The sequence below is a fragment of the Dermatophagoides pteronyssinus genome, unplaced genomic scaffold, assembly GCF_027571235.1.
Source record: "Dermatophagoides pteronyssinus isolate colony J.1.1.1.1 unplaced genomic scaffold, Derpt_VIB-CSIC_2022.12 sq0024, whole genome shotgun sequence".
Taxonomy (NCBI): domain Eukaryota; kingdom Metazoa; phylum Arthropoda; class Arachnida; order Sarcoptiformes; family Pyroglyphidae; genus Dermatophagoides; species Dermatophagoides pteronyssinus.
Window position 1 is genome coordinate 506,403 of NW_027461548.1, and position 20,566 is coordinate 526,968.

At 28.3% G+C, this 20,566-nt stretch overlaps 7 protein-coding genes across 7 annotated transcripts in view; 2 read left to right on the plus strand and 5 right to left on the minus strand.

Annotated features, from left to right (window-relative positions):
* The window catches only part of Pmi (Transmembrane protein Pmi), a 41,676-nt gene extending 39,957 nt beyond the window's left edge, over positions 1-1,719 (minus strand). The window contains exon 1 of the mRNA XM_075823182.1: positions 1,713-1,719. The gene's annotated coding sequence lies outside the window, so the exon portion shown is untranslated. The remainder of the gene's footprint in view (positions 1-1,712) is intronic.
* Positions 1,720-2,974: 1,255 nt separating this feature from the next.
* LOC142644800 (uncharacterized) lies at positions 2,975-4,398 on the plus strand. The gene is made up of 3 exons (XM_027346870.2): positions 2,975-3,106; positions 3,244-3,511; positions 3,607-4,398. Exons 1-3 carry the CDS (start codon positions 3,098-3,100, stop codon positions 3,981-3,983), a joined length of 654 nt encoding a protein of 217 aa, XP_027202671.2. The 5' UTR covers positions 2,975-3,097; the 3' UTR covers positions 3,984-4,398.
* A 1,696-nt stretch (positions 4,399-6,094) lies between these two features.
* Positions 6,095-7,748, plus strand: LOC113796571 (uncharacterized). Its single transcript, XM_027346871.2, has 3 exons — positions 6,095-6,223; positions 6,295-6,852; positions 6,920-7,748. Exons 1-3 carry the CDS (start codon positions 6,215-6,217, stop codon positions 7,511-7,513), a joined length of 1,161 nt encoding a protein of 386 aa, XP_027202672.2. The 5' UTR covers positions 6,095-6,214; the 3' UTR covers positions 7,514-7,748.
* A 427-nt stretch (positions 7,749-8,175) lies between these two features.
* Positions 8,176-9,406, minus strand: LOC113796551 (uncharacterized). The gene has a single exon (XM_075823122.1). It carries the CDS (start codon positions 9,144-9,146, stop codon positions 8,238-8,240), a length of 909 nt encoding a protein of 302 aa, XP_075679237.1. The 5' UTR covers positions 9,147-9,406; the 3' UTR covers positions 8,176-8,237.
* Positions 9,407-9,915: 509 nt separating this feature from the next.
* On the minus strand, positions 9,916-11,268 carry LOC142645802 (uncharacterized). Its single transcript, XM_075823121.1, has one exon. The coding sequence runs from the start codon at positions 11,010-11,012 to the stop codon at positions 10,014-10,016; it is 999 nt and encodes a 332-aa protein (XP_075679236.1). The 5' UTR covers positions 11,013-11,268; the 3' UTR covers positions 9,916-10,013.
* A 2,062-nt stretch (positions 11,269-13,330) lies between these two features.
* Positions 13,331-15,644, minus strand: LOC113796554 (uncharacterized). Its single transcript, XM_027346851.2, has 4 exons — positions 14,835-15,644; positions 14,410-14,728; positions 14,104-14,327; positions 13,331-14,025 (listed from the first exon to the last, which is right to left on the minus strand). The coding sequence occupies exons 1-4, from the start codon at positions 15,361-15,363 to the stop codon at positions 13,553-13,555; spliced, it is 1,545 nt and encodes a 514-aa protein (XP_027202652.2). The 5' UTR covers positions 15,364-15,644; the 3' UTR covers positions 13,331-13,552.
* Positions 15,645-17,552: 1,908 nt separating this feature from the next.
* Positions 17,553-20,029, minus strand: LOC113796555 (uncharacterized). Its single transcript, XM_027346852.2, has 4 exons — positions 19,409-20,029; positions 18,971-19,092; positions 18,740-18,794; positions 17,553-18,573 (listed from the first exon to the last, which is right to left on the minus strand). The coding sequence occupies exons 1-4, from the start codon at positions 19,526-19,528 to the stop codon at positions 17,881-17,883; spliced, it is 990 nt and encodes a 329-aa protein (XP_027202653.2). The 5' UTR covers positions 19,529-20,029; the 3' UTR covers positions 17,553-17,880.
* Positions 20,030-20,566: the final 537 nt, after the last annotated feature.

The window sequence follows — 20,566 nt, forward strand, 5'->3', positions numbered from 1 at the left end:
AAATGAATTCACGCAATTCATCGTGGATGTGAAATTTTGAAAAAAAATTGATATTTCATCACCTGCTGAATTGAAATAATTTTTTGGACCACAAAACTATTTTTGGTCGAAAACCTTACTGCTTTGGCTGCTAACCTGCTGCCACTGAATTTGTCATCAGAAACTTTTTTCCAATGAAAAATTGTCATCATCAAATGACAATTTTATTTACAACAACAACAAATCCATAATGATCATTGTTCTCGTTTGTAAATGTTACTTTTTAAAGAAAATTTGTTGTTGTTGTCGTCGTCGTTGAATATCATTTCAACAACAACAACAACAACAACAAAGGCTAAAAATTGACACAAAAAAAAAGTTTTCAACAAAATAAACAATGTTATGTTATGTAATGTTACACAATTTTCAATTTAAATTTTAAATTTTAAAAGTTTTTGTTGAAAAAATAATAATGACGGCTACTGTTCAATTTTTAATGATTTTTGATTAGAAAATGAAAATGAAATGAAGAAATTTTACATAATAGTTTTTTTTTGTATTCTTTCTGGAAAGTTTTCCCGCTCTTTGTCTGTTCAATAATGAATGGAAAAAAGAAAAATTGGATCATAAATTTTGTTGTTTTTGTTGTTGAAATGATTGATTGATCAATCAATCATTATAATTTCAAAGTCAAGATTAATCTTTGAATCGATCAATCAATCAATCAATTTGTTTTTGGATTTTTAGTCGTTTTTTCTGTGGTCTGATAATGTTTGGTGGAAACTTTTTTTTGGAAAATTGTATTAAAATTTCTGGGAAATTTTTTCTATTCATTTTTGGCGTTTCCCGGTAGACATGAATTATGTTTACTGACTACTGGGGAAATTTCCCAAAAATTCAAATCAAATTAGCAAAAAAAAAAAAAATAACAGGATTGAATTAAATAATGATAAATCGATTTTCGAAGTTTTTTGTTTTCATTTCATTCTCAAACTAATCAAATTACATTAGCGGTTTACGTCATTTATGAATTATATCCGGTATGACAAGTGTTTTTTTTTTTTTTGTCATTTTTTCTTGTTCAAACAAGTTACACGTGTAGGTGGATTTAGTCGCAAATCATTATCATCATCAACATCAACATCGTTATTAAAAACAAACAAACAAACAAATCCAAATAGACAAACTGAAAACAGAAAACAGAAAATTTTTCAAAGCCAAATCAGTAGATTATAATTTTGAATAATATGAACTGGAAGAAGAAAATGTCGACTTTTCATTATTATTATTATGATGATGTGATGATGCAGGTAAAAAAGATGTAAATTTTTAATGATGATGATGATGATGATGATAGAAATTCATAATCATGATCATCACATTATGCATTGTTTGTACGCAAAAATCATCATCATCATCATTTTTTTTTTTGTTTTGTTTAAAATCATTAAAATTCGAGCACGAACGTTATTTATGAATGAATGGAAAAAATCTTCCGGTCAAATTATGACATGCGTTAAGATAAACGATGATTGTTGTTTTGTTGAAAGAAAAAACGTAACAACAAAAAAGCATTACGTGTTTTGTTTTGTTTTGTTTTCTCGCTAATCGCATTTATTATTGATTATGAATGAATCAGTGGAACTATTTAAACACCAAAACGCTCTTCATTCTATTTTGACACTGTGGTAATGGTCATCCCCAAACAATTGACCTAAACCTATTCTTTCAAACTGAAAAAAAAAATCGAGAGCAATGAAATTATTATTAACCCTTAATGAATATCGTAAGAGAAAACAAAACAAAACAAAAAAAAATCGATTACACGTGCAATACAAATGAAAAAATAAATAAACACGTGCAAATTATCCTAATATGTATACAGTTCGGTAATTGTAACGAGAAATGAAAATAAAGGAAAATTGAGGGCAATGAACATAAACAAAGCCGAAAAACAAAAATCATGTTCCAAAAGTTGTTGTCGAAATATAAAGACAATTTCGTCTCCTCAGGTTAAAATTCCATTATTATAATGTGGTCAAAATTGTAATTTGGCTCATTAAATCATTATTATTATTTGGATGATTTTTTGTACGAAAAAATCGATCAATCGATTACCGAATTTCCAATTTACTCGCTACAAAATCTAAAACCTTCGATATATGAAGAATCGGAATACGTTGTTTGTGAATTATTTCAAGTAAAATTTTGTAATAAAATTTTTCATAAAAAATAAATCAATTTTTTGTTCTTTCTTTCTTCATCTGATTGCTCTACATCAATATCATCATCATCATCATCAAATGAATTGAAGAGAAATTAAACTAAATGAATATGGTGATGGTGGCTAGTTTCACGAGTTTCAAAGAAAATTTGACCTGTAAAAAAAATGATCCAAAATAATGATTACGATCATCATCATTTTGGATCATTTTTGTTGTTGAATGTCTCTTTCTTTCGTTCGACTGTCAATCACATTCTTTCGGGATTTTTCTTTTCAATTTCTCACTCTATTTACACATTCATTCATTCATTCACTGTGTGTGTATCCAACCAATTTTGATTTCGTCATTCGCTTTTCAGTTTTCACATTTCAAACAACCATTCTCTTTATCCGTTGCTGTTTCAATAATCAACATCATTCAGATTTTCAAGGTTCAACACAATACCGTGATGATGCTGGTGGATTAATAATGGTGTTGGATCATCCACCATCATCATCATCATCATCATTTGACCAATCGTAGACCGCCTACTTTTGAATAATGTAAAAAAAATAGACTCATCTTCTTTCTCTCTCTCCTTACCTTTTTTTTTCTTGTCTTATGATGTGTAAATAGCCATCATTATTATTATTTGATGGTGATATTTTTTTTCACTACAAAGTAGAAATAGAGAAAGGGAGAGAGAGAGAGGGGACAGTGAAAAAGTAATGTTGACGAAATAAATTTTGTTGACTACAACGATGACTTTTTCAAACGACTATATAAACTAAGTTGATTGATTCAAAATTGGTCATCCATTTCATTCAATCAACATTCAACATCTGAATATTTTTTCTTTTGTGTGTTTTTTATCCAGTTTTTATCCATAAAAAAAAATCAACCCTTTGGCAATCATGTTCAAAGTATGTGTTCTATGTGTGTGTTTGGTGCTTTTTTGTTTTTGGTGATATTGTGTTTTTTTTGTGGTTAATTTTGGTTTTTGGTTTTTAATTCCCGTTTTTTTTCTCGCTTTTGGTTAACCTAACCTTACCTAAATTAGTATATTGTTGTCATTTCATCAATGATTGTTTGCTGTATTGCTGGCGGATATGGTGGTGGTGGTGGCAGTAGCGGATATGGTGGCGGTATGAGCCGTGGTGGTGGTGGTGGATATGGTGGAGGTGGAATGGGAGGTTATGGTGGTGGCGGAGGAGGTGGTTTTGGTGGTGGTGGAATGGGTGTTATTCAAGCTGCAATTCAATCAAGACATAATGTACAATTTTATGATGTTCCATCAACCGGTATGGTTAATCCAACTACAATCGAAGGTTTGTATCTTGAAACCAAAAAAATTAACCCTTTGCACTCTAAATTTTAAAAAAATTAAATTAATTAACTAATGTTGTTGTTGATGATGATTTAGTCGGTGCACAAGCCATACCAGTAAATATGATATTTCGTTCAGCATCATCAAACCTGAATGTACAACAAATGCATGAAGGTGCTGCAGGTTCACAACAAGAATCACAATCCGAAGATGAACCACATTATTTGAAACATACAGTTAAAAAACCAATTCTACAAGAAGTTTATGAAGTAATTACACCATACCGTAAAATTACTCAAGAAATTAAACCAGTACAAGAAGATATTCAAACAATTATTGCACGAATGTCTGGCGGTGGTGGTGGTTATGGTGGTGGAATGGGAGGAGGCGGTGGTGGATATGGTGGCGGTATGTCACGAGGCGGTGGTGGCTATGGAGGTGGCGGCGGTGGTTCCAGAAAAGGTGGATATTAATCACCTTATTGAAACAAACTGCCACAATATGATTTTCCAAAGATTTTCAAAATTGAAAATCTACTGAAAAATTGGCAATGGCTTTTTCAACCTCTTTATTTATTTGTTTTTGGTGGTTTTCTAATTTATTTCAAACACACACAGACATTCGTTCTCTTTCTGTAATTCTCATTTCATTTTGTAATTCTCAAGAATTTTCCCAAAGATTTTTTTTGTTTTGTTTTGTGTTTTTCCTCTGAAAAAAATAGAAAAAACCCTTGCAATGTTTTAATTTATTCAAATTTTGTTGTTGTTGTTGAAAATGTAAATTTTTGTTTTAAAGTTTTGAGAAAAAAAAATTGTTATTTAGTGACAATTCACATATCAAGTGATTAGATTTAATAATAATAAAAAAAATTGATTATGAAACATGAAACATTCATATATAATGATCATTGCATAATCATCATCCTCATTATTTATCAAAGGCAAAATAGATGATGATGATGTTTAAGTGATGATGCGGATGTCTGTATTCACCTGGAAACTGTCAATTATTTTTGATTATTATGAACACATTCATAAAGAAGAAGAAGAAGAAGAAGAAAATTGAAATTGAAGAAAATTAAAGTGGATATGATTATTAACAAAAAATTTCATTATGCTTTGTTTCGCGGATTTCATGCATTTTTGGGGGAAAAGAAAATATAATGTTAAGATAATGGTCATTTAATAATAATCAAACGACAAGATGATTATTATTATTTTATTTTTCTCTTGGTGATTAGTGTATCATAATCATAACGGATACGGAGTTTCGTTTTTGTTTTAAATTTTCTTTTTCTTCTTTAGAAGAAGAAAAAAAAGACAAGCGTGACACGGGTTAACTTTTGGGATTTTGTCGAGGTCAGCGAAAATTATTTTTTCTTTTTTGATGGAATATTTATCGCATGGTTTTTCCTGATACACATGATGCCATCTCGCGGAAAATGATTGTAGTTTTTTTTCAAAAATTCAAAAAATCATAAAAAAAAATGACAAAAATAGCATCCATTTTGTTGTTGTTGTTGCTGGAAGGACAACAATTATCATTCACTGTAATCATAATCATCATGATAATTTATCAAAAAAAAAAAAAAAAAAAAATGATAACCTTTCTTTTATCTAGAATTAGTGAGTGAGAGAAAGAAAATATTCAAATAAAAATGATGCTAAGATTACATAATGTCATAATCTTTGTTGTTGTTGTTGCTGTTGTGTATTTGAATTTGAATTTAAATTTGGAAAAAAAATAAAAATTTGAAACATTTCATTTTTTTTGTGCGGATTATGATTAGATGTATGTAAAAAATAAATAAGGAAAAAAATAAAGCTTATCCAAGGTTATTTTTTTTCTCGATTATATCATTCGAAAATCATTGAACAAACAGATAACATTGAACAAAAGGATGATGATGATTTTCAAACAACAACATTTTTGTCGACAAAAATATGATTTTTTTGTCGTCAAAGATTTTTCAAATTAAAAAAAATTTACATTTCAATTAGGATGAGGCTGATGATGATAGCAACATTTCAAACAAAAAATGACAATTTCAATGACAATCGAGTCAGCTCCAAAAGAAAAAAAATCTTCTTCCGAATTCCTTGTTTGTTTGTTCCAATTTTGGAAATATATTTAATCCTTCCCTTCCTTCTCTGTTCCAATATTGCAAAATTATTAATTTAATTATCAGATCAAAGAAGAAGATGAAAAAAAATCACACAAAATTCATTCATTTTTATGAAACTTTTTGATGTCCAAATAATCAAATTTTTGATTGATGAGAAAAAACAACAACAAAAAATCATTCTATTTGTGGATGACAATTCAAACAAACAAACAACAAAAAAAAACATTCAAATGTTTCATGGAACATTTACATTTAAATCCCTTAATCATTCATATCAATTATGGGAAAGATGTTTATCAATTTTAATTAAAAAATTGAAAAAATTGGATCGTTTTCCAAATTTCTTCTGTTTCTTCTTTCTTCAATGTCCTTGTTGATTGTCTGTTGTTTGTTGTATTTCTCATCATCATCATCATTATTTTGGAAGAAAAAGGAATGAGAAAACTGTCCTAAAATTCTGTTCAATATAAAAGTAATTTGAATGATCGATATTCGAATCAAACGAAAATCAACAAGCAGCAGCAATTCCAAGATCTGATCTTTTTCTTTGTTTTTTTGATTCAAAATTGTGAAAAAAAAATGTTCAAAGTATGTTGATTTTTCTATGTAAAACAAGTGTTTGATTTACGAAATTTTTTTTTTTCTTTTTTTTCTTGTAGCAAATTTTAATAATTTCCGTTTTAGTTTCGGTTACAATTGCTGATAATTATGGTGGTCGTAAAACAATTAGCGGTTATGGGGCTGCTTTAGCATCTCGACCATCTTATGCTGTTGCCGGTCCATCTTTGGTTGCTGCTCGTCCTGCTTTAGCAATTGCTGCCCGTCCTGCTTTTGCGGTAGCTGCCCGTCCCGCTTTTGCAGCTGCTGCTCCAGCTTTTGTTGCTGCTGCACCAGCTTTTGCAGCAGCTCCAACTTTTGCAGCTGCTGCCGGTCCAATTCTTGCTGCTCCAGCTCCAGCTTTTACTGCTGCTGCTGCTGCACCAGCTTTTTTTGCTAATGCTGCTCCAGTTGCTTCTTATGGTACATCGGGTCCAGCTATTGTTTCAGCTGCAATTCAATCACGACATAATATTCAATATTATGATGTTCCAACATCACGTCAAATAACACCAATTAGTATTGATATTGGTGCTAATGTTATTCCAGTTAGTATGGTATTCCGATCTGCATCATCACAACTTAGTGTTGAACAAAATCATCTTAATCAAGGTGGTAGTGTAAGTATAATTTGAATATTTTTATTATTAAATATTTTTTTAAATACAAAAATTTAATTAATTACAGGTACAAGAAACAGCTAGTCAAGATGAACCACATGTATTAAGACATACTGTTCATAAACCAATCTTACAAGAAGTTCGTGAAGTTATTGTTCCAATGCGAAGAATTCAACAGGAAATTCAACCAGTTCAAGAAGAAGTTCAAACTTTGATTGCTCGTGGACGACAACAAGCTACACAGGTTGCTACTGTTGTAGCTGCTCCGGTCGCTACTGTTGCTGCCACACCTGTTGCCGCTGCTCCAGTTGCTACTGTTGCTGCTGCACCTGTTGCTACTGTTGCTGCCGCACCTGTTACTACTGTTGCGGCTGCTCCAGTTGCTACAGTTGCTGCAGCTCCAGCTGCCGCTACTATTGCCACTGGTCCAGCTCTTGCAACTGGTCCAGCTTTTCTAATTGCTGGTCCAGCTTTCACAACTGGTCAAACATTTGCAACTGGTCCAGCATTAGCTGCTGCTGCTGCACCAACTTTAGTTGCTGCTGGTCCAGCACAATTTACTGGTTTTCTTGCACCAAATTCTGGTTTTGCTACACTTGGTCATCATCAAAAATTTTTAGCTGCACCAGGTTTGACTGGAAATATTAAATTTAAAAAATAAATTTTCAAACAAAAAAAATCTATTTACTATACACACTTAAACACAAACCAACCTCTTTTCTTATTCCAAAGATGAAAAAACAAATTGCATCATCCAATAAACAAACAACACACATATAAACGCATCTGATTCACATTGATGTTATTGTCCAATTTTCCAATATTTATCTAATTACGAATTAAAAACGTAAAAATTAAAAAATTTAAAAAATATAATAAAACATCATATAAACAGACGATAGATGGCGATAAAATCATCATTTAAATTATAATTTTGAATTTTTTATAATTACAAAAATATAAGTGAACTTTTATCATTTGGCTAAGGTTCACTGATATTTTTTTCACCTGTTTTTTTCTTTGGTAATTTGGCCGCAATATTCTAATCAAATAATCGAATACTTTGTAAATTACAATTCCCTACAACATTACTCAGCAATATTGGAAACAAATTGAAAAATAAATGGATAAAAAAGTCAATTTTATTGATGAGAATTTTTGTCTGGTATTTACATGATTTTTTTTGTTGATACATTTTTGTGTGTGTGTGTTTTTGTTATAAAATAAAAATTCAAAGAAAAAGACAAATTACAAAATAAAAATAATAAAAGTTATTAGCAAAATTATTTAGATATTGTGTTGTGTATTGCTATTTTTTTGGGGGGGGGGTAAATGTGTAAGGATGTGTCATGAAATGATATTGTTATAAACATATATTACATATATCACATGAGAGAATGTTTACGACGTTTATGACCTTTTAAATTACATTGTTGTGTTGTTGAATATGTACAATGATCACATTTGTATGGTTTGTCACCTGAATGTATACGAGTATGTATTTGTAAAGAATATTTGTGTACTGTTGAATATTCACATTGTTGACATTTGTATGGTTTATCACCTGTATGTATACGAGTATGTATTTGTAAAGCATATTTGAATGAAGTTTCATATGAACATTGATCACATTTGTATCTTTTATCACCTTTATGCATACGAATGTGTCTTTCTAAAGAAGATTTGTATTCAGTTGCAAATGGACAGTGATCACATTTGAATCGTTTATCACATGAATGTATGCGTTGATGTCGATCAGGCAAACAATCATCAACAGTATCATCATCATCATTACCAATATTGCCATTAGTTTCGATTATTATATTCGAAGAATCTAAATCTTTATTCAGCAATGATGTATTTTCCACATTTGATTGATGATTATCATTCGAATCTTCATCATCATCATTATTTGTTGTAATTTTTGTCGAACATGTTTGTTTTGATGATTCATCATTTGATTCTACATTGGTGAAATATTCTTCTTCATCATCATCATCATCATCGGGCAACGAAGTAATATTCGATGACAAATCCATTTGTTGTTGTTGTTGCTCCAAATTATCATTATTGATTTGCTGATTTGTTTGGATTTCAATCAAATCAGATGAAGGATGTTGATGATGATAATGATGTTCGGTGATTTTATTGATCTTTACAGAATCCTTCAATTCAAAAAGCATCGTTTCCATTCGATCTAATCGTGATGATATCATTGATAATGTTGACGTAATTTTTTCCTGATCGAATTGATTATTATCAATAGGTGATAATGTTGATGATGAAGAACCCATTTTAATCTAATTGGATTTGATTCTTTTAAAAAGTTGAAAAAAATAATAATTTCGAAATGATGATTTTTATTATACACAAAAAGAAACACGTACAAACACTAGTCGAAATAGTACAAACACTAAACAATGACAGTTAAATGATTGATTGACATTGATGACACCAACAACACTCAACAATCATAAACCCTTTTGTTAGCAATTGTTAAGAATTGAATAATGCGCATGATCAAAAGAATACATGTCAAATGCCATAAAAGTGATCATCAAGAACAATAAAACAAAACCAAAAAAAATATACGTTATCAAAACATAAGATTAGCAAAAACAACAACAACAAAAAGAGAAAGTTTTATGCTTATCACATTCTTGTATTAACTGTTTCAACTCTCAACAAACACCGTTCAATACCAAAAATCCCTGTCCATACAGTCAAACAAAAAGAGTGTACCAAAAAAAAATCTGATTTATCGCTCTTGATCATGCGTATAATTGAAAAATTTGTAACATGTAAAGAACGAAAAGAATTCGTTTCGGTTCGTGTATTTTATGGCTAAAATAATGTCCAGATTAAATTAAAATTGAAAACAAAATTCATCAGAAAAATTGAAAATTTTTATTAACAACCATTAATGAGATAAATTTTCGCGCGTTTTTTTTGAAATTTCAAATTTTTTTTTAATAAAATAAAAATTCAAAGATAAAAATCAAATTACAAAATAAAAATAAAATAAAAGTTTTGAAAGTAAAATTATTTGGATATGATGATGAATTTACATGTGTTTTTTGTTGAGGATATTGTGTTGTGTATTGCTATTTTTTGAGGGTAATATGTAAGGATGTGTTGCAAAATGGTATGTTAAACATATATTAATTATCACATGAAGGATGTTTACGACGTTTATGACTTTTTAAATTAGATTTGTCTACAGTTGCATATTGACAATTATCACATTTGTATCTTTTATCACCTTTATGTATACGAATATGTGATTGTAAATTACATTGTTTTGCTGTTGCATAAGGACATTGATCACATTTGTATCTTTTATCACCTGTATGTATACGAATATGGTTGTTTAAATTGCCTTTGTATTTAGTTGCAAATGGACAGTGATCACATTTGAATGGTTTTGCACCAGTATGTATACGAATATGTGTTTGCAAAGCACATTTTTGTGTTGTTGCATATTTACAGTGATCACATTTGTATGGTTTATCACCTGTATATATACGAATATGCCTTTTTAAATTGCTTTTGTATTCAGTCGCATATCCACAGTGATCACATTTGTATCGTTTATCACATGAATGTATGCGTTGATATCGATCAGGCAAACATTCATCAACATTATCAGCATCAACATTCACAACATCAATAATATCATCATCATCACTAATATCGATTGTCATATTCGAAGAATCGTTATTTTTATTCAACAATGATGTATTTTTCGCATTCGATTGATGATTATCATACGAATCTTCATCATCATCATTATTTGTTGTAATTTTTGTCGAACATGTTTGTTTTGATGATTCATTATTTGATTCTACACTGGTGAAATATTCTTCTTCATCATCCTCATTATCATCGGGCAACGAAGTACTATTCGATGACAAATCCATTTGTTGTTGTTGTTGCTCCAAATTATCATTATTGATTTGCTGATTTGTTTGGATTTCAATCAAATCAGATGGATAGTGTTGATGATGATGCTGTTCGGTGATTTTATTGATTTTTACAGAATCTTTCAATTCAAAAAGCATCTTTTCCATTCGATCTAATCGTGATATTATTATCGATAGGGCATTTTTTTCTCCATTATTATCAATATTAACAGGTGTTGTTGTTGATGAAGAATTCATTTTTTAGAAATCTAATTGGATTTGTTTATTTTTTAATGTTAAAAAAATAATTTCGAAATGATGAATATTTCAAACACGAAAGAAACAAGTTCAAATGCCGAACGATGATATGCAAATGATCGATTGACATTGATGACACCAACATTTGTAGCAAAAAAATCAATTTAGAAACGAACCAAAATCGTAAACAGAAAATACAACTAAAACATAGAAAGCGCGCTAAAACTGCTAACACAAAACATATGTCACATACAAATAGCCCGAACAAAGAAATTCAAAAAAAATTTCAATCATGTCAAACATCATGTAAACAAAAAGAAAACCAATGGTCAAGTGAATATAAACAAACCATCATTTTATTGATCATTCAAACAAAACAACAAAAAAAAGCAGTCTTTTACTGCACCAAACAAGAATTTTTTTTGTTTTTGTTAAGATCCATTTTGGTGATTTCAATGTTTCAGTTTGAATCTTTTTTTTACATGGAAATTTTTTTTGAATTACCCCAAGCGCTAAATATCTAAACACAAAGGGTTCTACAAGATGAGATTGAAAATGTTTACAAATTAACCATAAAAAAACACGTTTTTATTTTTTTTTACTTTTTCTTCAATCTGACATGAATGAATGTTTTTTTAATTAAAATTGATTGATTGAAGTAAACATTTTTTTATAAAATAAAATAATCATTATAAAATTCAATATAAATAATTCAACATATTTGAATTTTGTTATAAAAAATATTTGTCCACAACTAATACCAAATTGATTTTCGGTCATTGTTTGTACGAAAAGATTTGTCTTAATCGTATCTCTTAATAATAAACGTGATAGAATAAATTTTTGATTATTACTGTTTGTAATTTGAAATTGTTGCTGTCTCGATAGCCAATTCATTAAAACATTACAACATTGTTGATTGATTTTTGGAAATAATGCCACTCGAGAATAGATGCCATTTGTATAGATAAATGGTGATATTATAAACAAAACAACAATTATAATGTAAATATTAATTTCATTTTGTTTACTTAAAAATAAACTACAAAATATTATAGCCGATTTTGAAATGATTTCAATAATTAAGAATATATTTCGTACTGTTTTATTGATTATTGATAATTCATTATATAATTGTAAATAATTTGTATGAAAAATTTGCCAAAATAATTTTTGATTATTTGTTGATGATAATAAAAAACGACAACGTTTTAATGTTGATTGTAATTGTTTAAACATTTGTTTCATTTGAATTTTTAATAATTCAATAAAATACAGTAAATGTTTCATTGCACCAAATAATTGTCCAACTAAATATTCCATACGATAAAGTATATTTGAAAATATTATTATAAACGTTATCATTTCAAATAATGTTATTTCATTATTTTGATAATATAAATGTATACGATAAATAATCAAAATATTAAAATCAAATACCGAAATGAATATGATTAAATTTAATAATTTTGATGCAAGATTACCAATGGATATAAATTTTTTTAAATAATTATAATATTTTCGTTCTAATTGTTCATCATCATATTGAATATATTTGATGAAAAGTTTATTTGCATCAAAACGATACCCGATAATATTACGAAATAATATTAACCATAAATAATCTAATAATAAATAAGCAATAATCAAATGTGATAAGATAAGATTCATTCTTTTTAGATGAAATTTCGATTCCAATGATCGAATTGCATTCAATTCGATTGTATTCGGGCAAATCACTACACGTATAATACCGATAATATTAATCCAGCATATTGTTGTTATCCAAATTGCACGCCAATATGTATGAATATTCATTGATATTCGATGATTTTCATAATCATTCAATGAATATTCTAAACGTATTATATAAAATTTAAAACATTCAAAAAATTCATTAATTTCAATGGAAATTTTTTGAAATTTCCATTGAAAAATTTTCCATTTAAAACATTTATCAATCATACTTGATATGATTGTTGTAATTAACGAACGAATATTGTCCATTTTGTGTGTTTTAGTTTTGATTTACAATAACAACGAACAAAAGAAAAAGGAAAAATTCTTATGTATGATGAGGAAAACTTGCGAAAAGAGAATTATGAAATCTGTTTTTATTTTTGTACAAAAATCGATTGATAATGTTTGTTTTTCCTGGCCCCCAAAAACCAGAAAAATTGCCATGGTAAAACCATTGATTTCGGTACATTCACATGATTTAAAAATACAGAACAAGAAGAAGAAAAAAAACAATTATGAATAATGTTATGAATAACCAACTAAAAAACTATGAAAAAAAAATCAAAACATTTATCAAATTTTTTTCAATGAAATTTTAAATTTTATTAATGTCAATAATGGATCGAAAAATATGAAAAAAAATGGAAAAAAATGAATGAAAGTTGAATGAAAGTGATGAATTGATTGGTGTTTCAGTGTTGATCGTTGATTTTTTTTCTTCTGGTCGATCACAGACAGATATTTTTCAAATCGATTATCGGTATTTTCTTAATGAATGAATTGAATTGAATTGAATTGAATCAACCACTTTTAACAACAACAATTTTTTCCAATGGTTTTGTTATCAATGATATAATAGCCGATGTAATTGTAATGACAGAAAAACCTAACCATAATCCACCTAGACCACCAAAATCACAAATTAATTGAATAAATGTCATTGCAGGTGAATGTCTATAAACTTTATCGAAAACAGGTTTACGACTAATCTGTATACCGGTACGATTTTTATGCTGATAAAATGGTATATCAACAAATTTTTCAAATTCATATTTTTCCTCTACACAATCTGGTTGACATTCATTTGAACATTCTGTACGATAATTTGTAAATTGACATTTATTTATAACTGGACAAAAATAATCTTCATCCGTTAATAATGAACGACGATATAATAGACCACTACGTGGTAAACATTTACATTTTTCACGATATTTATTCATAACACATTTTGTAAAACAATCATCATGTGATTGTAATGCTTCACGATTACCTTTAATGGATTAAAAAAAATAATGTTAACTTGATTGGTTTGTTTTTTAAGTAAGGGTTAAAATTTGAAACATTTTACCTAAATCATATTTAAAACAATTAGTTTGATATGGTTTTTCCAATAGATAGGATATTGTTTTTTGAAAATTTATAACATAAAAACGTGAAAATTGATATAATGAAATGGTTGGATAAAATTCTGGTACAGGTATCATATCGGATGGATGTAATGCAATACGTGCACGTAATTCTTTTTCAAATGGATGTGATGTACGTGAATGATTCAGTGCATGACTTATGTAGCTGTCAGAAAAATGGGAGAAAAAAACAAATTGATTGATTGATTACATTGAAATTCAGAAAATCGAAAATTCACTATACTTACTAAACTTTATTTGTACGACGTTCAAATGTTTTTGAACTAATAAATATTGATGTCATAAAATTATCAACAAAATGTTCTTCCGATTCATTTGATTTAACATCAAAATGTGAAAAATATGTAAAACAACGAAATTCACCATTTATTGTTTCAATAATATTTGTTACATTTTCACAATTATGTAATTTATAACCATATTTTGATGCTGGTTTTGAATCTAATAAACATTCTTCATGTTCACTATGTGAATATTTTTCCAGTATATCTATTAATTTTTCATGACGAAATATTTTTTCTTCAAAATATTTATGTAAATGTAATGCTAAATGAACGGGTTGAATGAAAATGGTCAAAAATCAAAAATCAGTTAATTAGTTTTTCAAAATTAAGGATAATTTCATTGAGTAACAAACAAACAAAATACAAACCTTCCAAATTAACACCGGTAATATTGATTAATTTTTTTGTACCAGGATTATTCCAAAAATTACTATTATTCCGACGTTTCATTTCATCATAAATTCTTTCAACATTTTCTTCATATTCGGGATATTTTTCAAATAATTTAAAATATGGTACAACATCCTGAAAACAAACTGTTGCACTTGGATAATGAAATTTATAATCTTTTGGATCTTCATTCGAAAATGATACGGTTGTTTTATAATCCCAATATTGATTTAATGCAATATTAAAATGATAACAAAAACCAATTACACTTATAATGAATATTATGAATAAATGTGGTCGGGTTCGTATAAAACGTTTCCATTTACGTTTAAATGATGATGATGACGATGATCCATCTTTATTTGTTTTATCAGTTGATGATGGAGGTGGTGATTTAGATTTTTCCGGTAATTTACCATTAATTTTATCATTATTATTAGTTTCTTTTTGATTATTATTATCATCTGGATGATGATGATGAAAGCTTGTTTCTTCAGTTTTACTCATGATGATGTTTTTCGATATTTAAAAAATAAAATAATAATTTAAAATTCAAAAAAGATTTTCAAAAATTCAAATTAATTTCATTGGAAAACAAAAAGAAGGTATTTTTCATTCGGAAAAGTTGACCATCAATTTTCTTGGATTAATGCGACGTATATAAACAAAAGAAAAGCAGAACAAAGAAAAAAAACCAATTTTTCTTTTGTTTTGATCGATTCAGTTGACGAAAAAAAAGGGTTGACCAATCAGTTCAGCCAATGATGAACAAAATGAATGAACGAAAAAAAAGGATGCACCGAATTCAATATGAATTTCAGAATGAATGGATGGATGATTAATGAATTTTATATTATTGAATGGTAAACACCACTACTACCATCAAAATTTAATTTTTCACAGAAACTTTCTCTTTCAAATTTGGTTTGTTTGTTTGTTTGCCGTGAAACCTCATCAAACAAGTAAGAATAGCCACACCAGTTGATTTATTCCCTTTACTTTCTACTTTGGCAATATTGCAATCATTATCATCGAGAAAAAAAAGAAATATTGGAGGTTATTTTTGATGGAATCAAAATATGATGATAATGATGAACGTTTAGCATCTCATTTGATTTAATGATAATTTTTTCTTTCTTTCTTTCTTTCTTTCTTTCTTTCATTCGTTTACATCCTCATCATATTATCATAATATTCGACATATGTCCATTTTGTTTTGCTTTGCTTTGTTTCCACACGAAACATTCATTCATTGCAGGCAGTCAATTTTCTTTTTTCATTGATAAAGAATATTGCATCGTTTTTTCTTGAGAAGTTTGAAGTAAAAGTAATATAACTTAATTATTATTATCATCACGCATGATCTATTCATTGAATGAATGAATGAATGAATGAAGTGAATGAATGAAGTGATGTTCAACAAGTTGAATTATCAAACAAACAAAATGATGAAGATGATTGACAGAATAAAGGAGAAAAAAAACCGGGATGGATTTCATTTGATAAGTGTGAAAAATCATTCAATTTTTTCTTTTGATTTCATAATTCATTTTTGGAAAGCGAAGCGAAAATGTTGTCAAAACCAAAATGAATTATGTTTCAATTCTGTTGGGTTTTTCCCAATGAGGGAAACAAAAAAGACATTTTTTGATTTGATTCAGATTTTCGCTTCGATTGATCGATTGATCAAATATTTGTTCAATGATTTTTTTTGGAAAGAAAATACCAAACGAAAAAACCTTGATCAAAAGTCTCCTAAGTGTAATGCGAATTTGATAATTTATCATTTCTTTTTTCGGTTGTTGTCCAGTAGTAGATTTTCTTAATTTCGCCAATTTTTTGTTCACAGTTGTTGTTAATCCCACTAATTATTTTTAATTATAATTTAATTAAAAAACAACAACCACAACAACAACCAACCACAACTGACGATTGAAAAATGATTTGCATCCTTTTTCATCATCATCGTTTCAACAAAAACGACCACCAAGTAATTAGAAATGATGATGATAATGATGTTGACGATTAATTGAATGAAATGATAATATCAGTGTTTGCGGAAAGAGGTAAATGGGAAAACCTGTTTTTCGCTTTCAATATTATACCTGGTATGGTGGTTGTTGTTTTTTGTTTGTGAATGGTGTGGTAACGTAATTTATGGATGTCACGAAAAAAAATTCTTTGAAAATTAATATCCAAAATTTAGCCAAAAAAATTATCAAGATAAGTAAATAAGTAAATAATTTGCAAATGAAAATAGAAAAAATCTTTTTATTAAAATTATAATAGGACAGGAGAAAGTTTCCAGAAATCTTTTGTTATTATTTTTTCCAGACATTTTTTTTTGTTTTTTTTTGGCACATTTAATTCCGGGAAATATTTTTTAGCAAAATAATTAATAATAAAAACAAAACAAAATTATTTAATAAAAATGTTTACGAAATGAATTATATAACATTATGATGATGATGATGATAAAGATGAAGAAGATGATGATCAACAGATGTCAAAAGAAGAAGAAGAAAAAAATCGTGGATGAATAAAGGTAGGAAGAGGGGAACCAAAAAGGTGAGAAAATCGATAATGTGTGAAGACAATACAAACGAAGGAAAAATCCATTCTTGATTGGATATTTTTCGGTTCGTTTCGTGTTAAAGTTGTCTTAATCCGTTTTGTTTTGTCTTTTTTGTTTTTCGTTTGTTTCACGTGATCAAGTAGTTGAATAGGAAAAATCCTTTTAAAAAAGATGTGAATTAAATCATTTCAAACATTGATTGATTGAATGTGTGATACAAGCAATGTTTTACAAACGAACGAAAAATAATTTATCAATAATTTATATGCGAATAGCAAAACGAAGAGAAAAGGTAAAAGAGAAAATTGATTGAATCAGGAAATGTTTAAGCATCATTTACATTTTTTTTTTTTTTGATAATTTTTCGGCTGTTTTTGTTTTTGTTGTTGTTGTTGTTTGCGAAAGAAAAACAACAACAACAACAACATTGATTCGGATGATGATGATAATCATCTATTCATTTTGTAAATAAATATTTTTGATACTTCTGGTTTTTGTTGTTGTTGTTGTTGTTGTTTGGGTGGTTGTTGTTGTTGTTGTTGTTGTAGGCTATCAACAATATTTCTTTTTTTCATTTGAGATTTTTTTCCCTTTTTCTTTTTCGATAATAATCGATTATGTTTAGATTTGGATGATTTTGTTGATTTGGATTTAGTTTTGGATTTAGATTTGGATTTGGATTTAGTTATTTTTAATAATTTTGGACTAGTTATGACAACTTTGTCATCGATAAGATAATTATTATTTGGATGGACATTACTTGCGGCAAAATCTAGATCATTATCAACATTTATAACCGGATAAAATTGTTGTGGCTGTTGTTGTTGTTGTTGTTGTTGTTGAGGATGATGCGATCGTGGATGTCGTCGACGTTTTTTCGATTTATTCATCATCATCAATGGTGAACGACGTCGTTTTGCAGCAGCAGCAGCAGCACGATATTCTGGTCTAGCGGCTTGTGCTTTTTCAATATCAGCATCGGTCAAAAAATCAGCCGTTTTATCACCAATACGTTCATTTAGATAGAAAAAATCTGATGATGCTTCACATGGTATTGCATCTGATTCATCTTTACATGCAAATTTTGATTGATCAAATATTTGATCTTTACCACATGCCATTGTTGTTTGTGCATATTTTGTCTATATTGAGAGAAACACAAAAAACAAAAAAACATTTGATTATTAATCCGATTATCAAACAATCGATCAATCAATCAATCAATAACAAAAAAGGTGAACATTTGAAGAAATCAATAAAAAATTCACACTTGATTCACACATGCTTGATGCATTATTCTTTACTTACATTTGGTGATCCTTTTTTCGAATTAAACGAATTACATTGATGATAGATTTTACAACTTTTTTGTTTTGTTTTGTTGTTGAAAAAACAAAAGAAGCAAGAAAAAAAAACAATTCAAGAAAGGATTATTATCGTTAAATAAAGATAAAAAAGGTAAAAAAACCTTCACCAATCAAATCTGGTGATGATGTTGAAATTTGATTGATTTTTTGTTTTTCAATAAAGTAAACTTACTCATTATCAACATCAGCAAAATAACCTTCAGCTTCACATTTAAATGTACGTTTAAGATTACCTAATAATCCGGTTTGTTTTAATGTACCGGCTGGTAGATCATAGGCACCGGCATTTGTATGCTTTATGTATTTAATCGATGATCAAAATGATGATGATGATTATTATATAAATGTCGTCAACCCGTCATAAATGATGTAATAATTTTTTTTTAAAGGGATGTTCCGAAAACAATTTATTTAATGACCATTAATGATAAAAGTGTGAGAAAAAAGGGTTAAAAAAAGGGAAAAAAAATAAAGATGATTAATAGTGATACAATGTGAATTTTGATGATAATGATAATGATGATGATAATTTAAAATTCATATTAAGAAAATTATCAATTTGAAAATGATGATGATGATGATTGAATCGATTAATCGATTGATTTATTACCTTGATCAATGAAAATAAAGCCAATAAAATTATTGTAATTGCTTTAATCGCTGATGATGATAATGATGTTTTCATCGTTGTTGTCGTCGTCGTCGATTTGGTCAATAACAACAACAACATAATTAATTTGTTTTGCTTTGGTTATACTCAAATAACGAAAAAATATTTACGAACGAAAAAATTTCACAAAAAATCAATCACCAAAGCGTGCTGAAAATCACATTATTATTTTCCTATGTCAGAAACAAATTTTTCAAATAAATCTTTTCTCTGGATCATTATTGATGTGTCATACAGTAAATTAATTTAAATTTTCATTCACAAAAAATGTTTTATTTTGATTTTTCTTCGTAAATTTTGAGTAAATAAATCACACACACTGAAACAAACACAGTGATAACAGCAAAAATGAAAAAAGGAAAAATCTAAATCAATCACCGAAAAAAAAATGAAAACATCGGCTTTAAATATGGCGCCCGAAGTAAAGATATTTGATTGGATTGAATGTGTGATGTGTGATGTGATGTAATGATGATAAAGACAAAATGGGAAACCTTTTTTTTCATTTGTAAGTTCACAACCACCAACAACATCACATCATATTACATTCAACAAGTAACGTTATCCGCAGTAATTTTCCTATTTTTTTTCTTTCTTCATTTGTAAAACAAAATAGGAAACAGAAACAAAATAATATTGAAAGAGAAAACTTTTTTGGGAATGTCGTTTGTTTGTAGCAGAAAAAATTGATGGAAATTTTCCAGAAAAAAAAATTCGGTCAGAAAATCATCAGCTTATGATGAATTCATTTGAGTGAAAGTAAAAAAATGAAAGTAAGTAAGTAAAAAAATCCCTTTTTTTAAATAGTTTCTTTTGACCAATTATTTGTGTATGGCCCTCAATGAACAAACCGAAATAGATAAGTCTCTCTGTTTGTTTGTTAAGTTTTTACAAATGATAATGATGTTGATAGACTCCTTGTCTTTCTTTTTCACTGACTGACTAACTTATGATTAATTATCCTTTAATGTTACAATGTTTGTTTGGCCACGACCAAAATTCAAACATCATCATCATCATCATCATGATTATCATTTGTTTCAAATTTGTTTTGTTTGTTTGGCGCAAATATAAACAATTATGGTCCACTTGAAATGA

What these genes read in the sequence shown, in the direction of transcription:
- LOC142644800 (XM_027346870.2), top strand. An exon ending in TAATCCAACTACAATCGAAG is followed by an intron (nt 3,512 to 3,606) that starts GTTTGTATCTTG and finishes ATGATGATTTAG; the next exon opens with TCGGTGCACAAGCCATACCA.
- LOC113796571 (XM_027346871.2), top strand. An exon ending in ATCTTAATCAAGGTGGTAGT is followed by an intron (nt 6,853 to 6,919) that starts GTAAGTATAATT and finishes AATTAATTACAG; the next exon opens with GTACAAGAAACAGCTAGTCA.
- LOC113796551 (XM_075823122.1), bottom strand. Translation starts at nt 9,146, where the DNA reads ATGGGTTCTTCATCATCAACATTATCACCTATTGATAATAATCAATTC.
- LOC142645802 (XM_075823121.1), bottom strand. Translation starts at nt 11,012, where the DNA reads ATGAATTCTTCATCAACAACAACACCTGTTAATATTGATAATAATGGA.
- LOC113796554 (XM_027346851.2), bottom strand. Translation starts at nt 15,363, where the DNA reads ATGAGTAAAACTGAAGAAACAAGCTTTCATCATCATCATCCAGATGAT. An exon ending in TACCGGTGTTAATTTGGAAG is followed by an intron (nt 14,729 to 14,834) that starts GTTTGTATTTTG and finishes CCGTTCATTTAG; the next exon opens with CATTACATTTACATAAATAT. An exon ending in TTGTTTTAAATATGATTTAG is followed by an intron (nt 14,026 to 14,103) that starts GTAAAATGTTTC and finishes AATCCATTAAAG; the next exon opens with GTAATCGTGAAGCATTACAA.
- LOC113796555 (XM_027346852.2), bottom strand. Translation starts at nt 19,528, where the DNA reads ATGTTGTTGTTGTTATTGACCAAATCGACGACGACGACAACAACGATG. An exon ending in CTTTATTTTCATTGATCAAG is followed by an intron (nt 19,093 to 19,408) that starts GTAATAAATCAA and finishes AAATACATAAAG; the next exon opens with CATACAAATGCCGGTGCCTA. An exon ending in TTTGCTGATGTTGATAATGA is followed by an intron (nt 18,795 to 18,970) that starts GTAAGTTTACTT and finishes AAAACAAAAAAG; the next exon opens with TTGTAAAATCTATCATCAAT.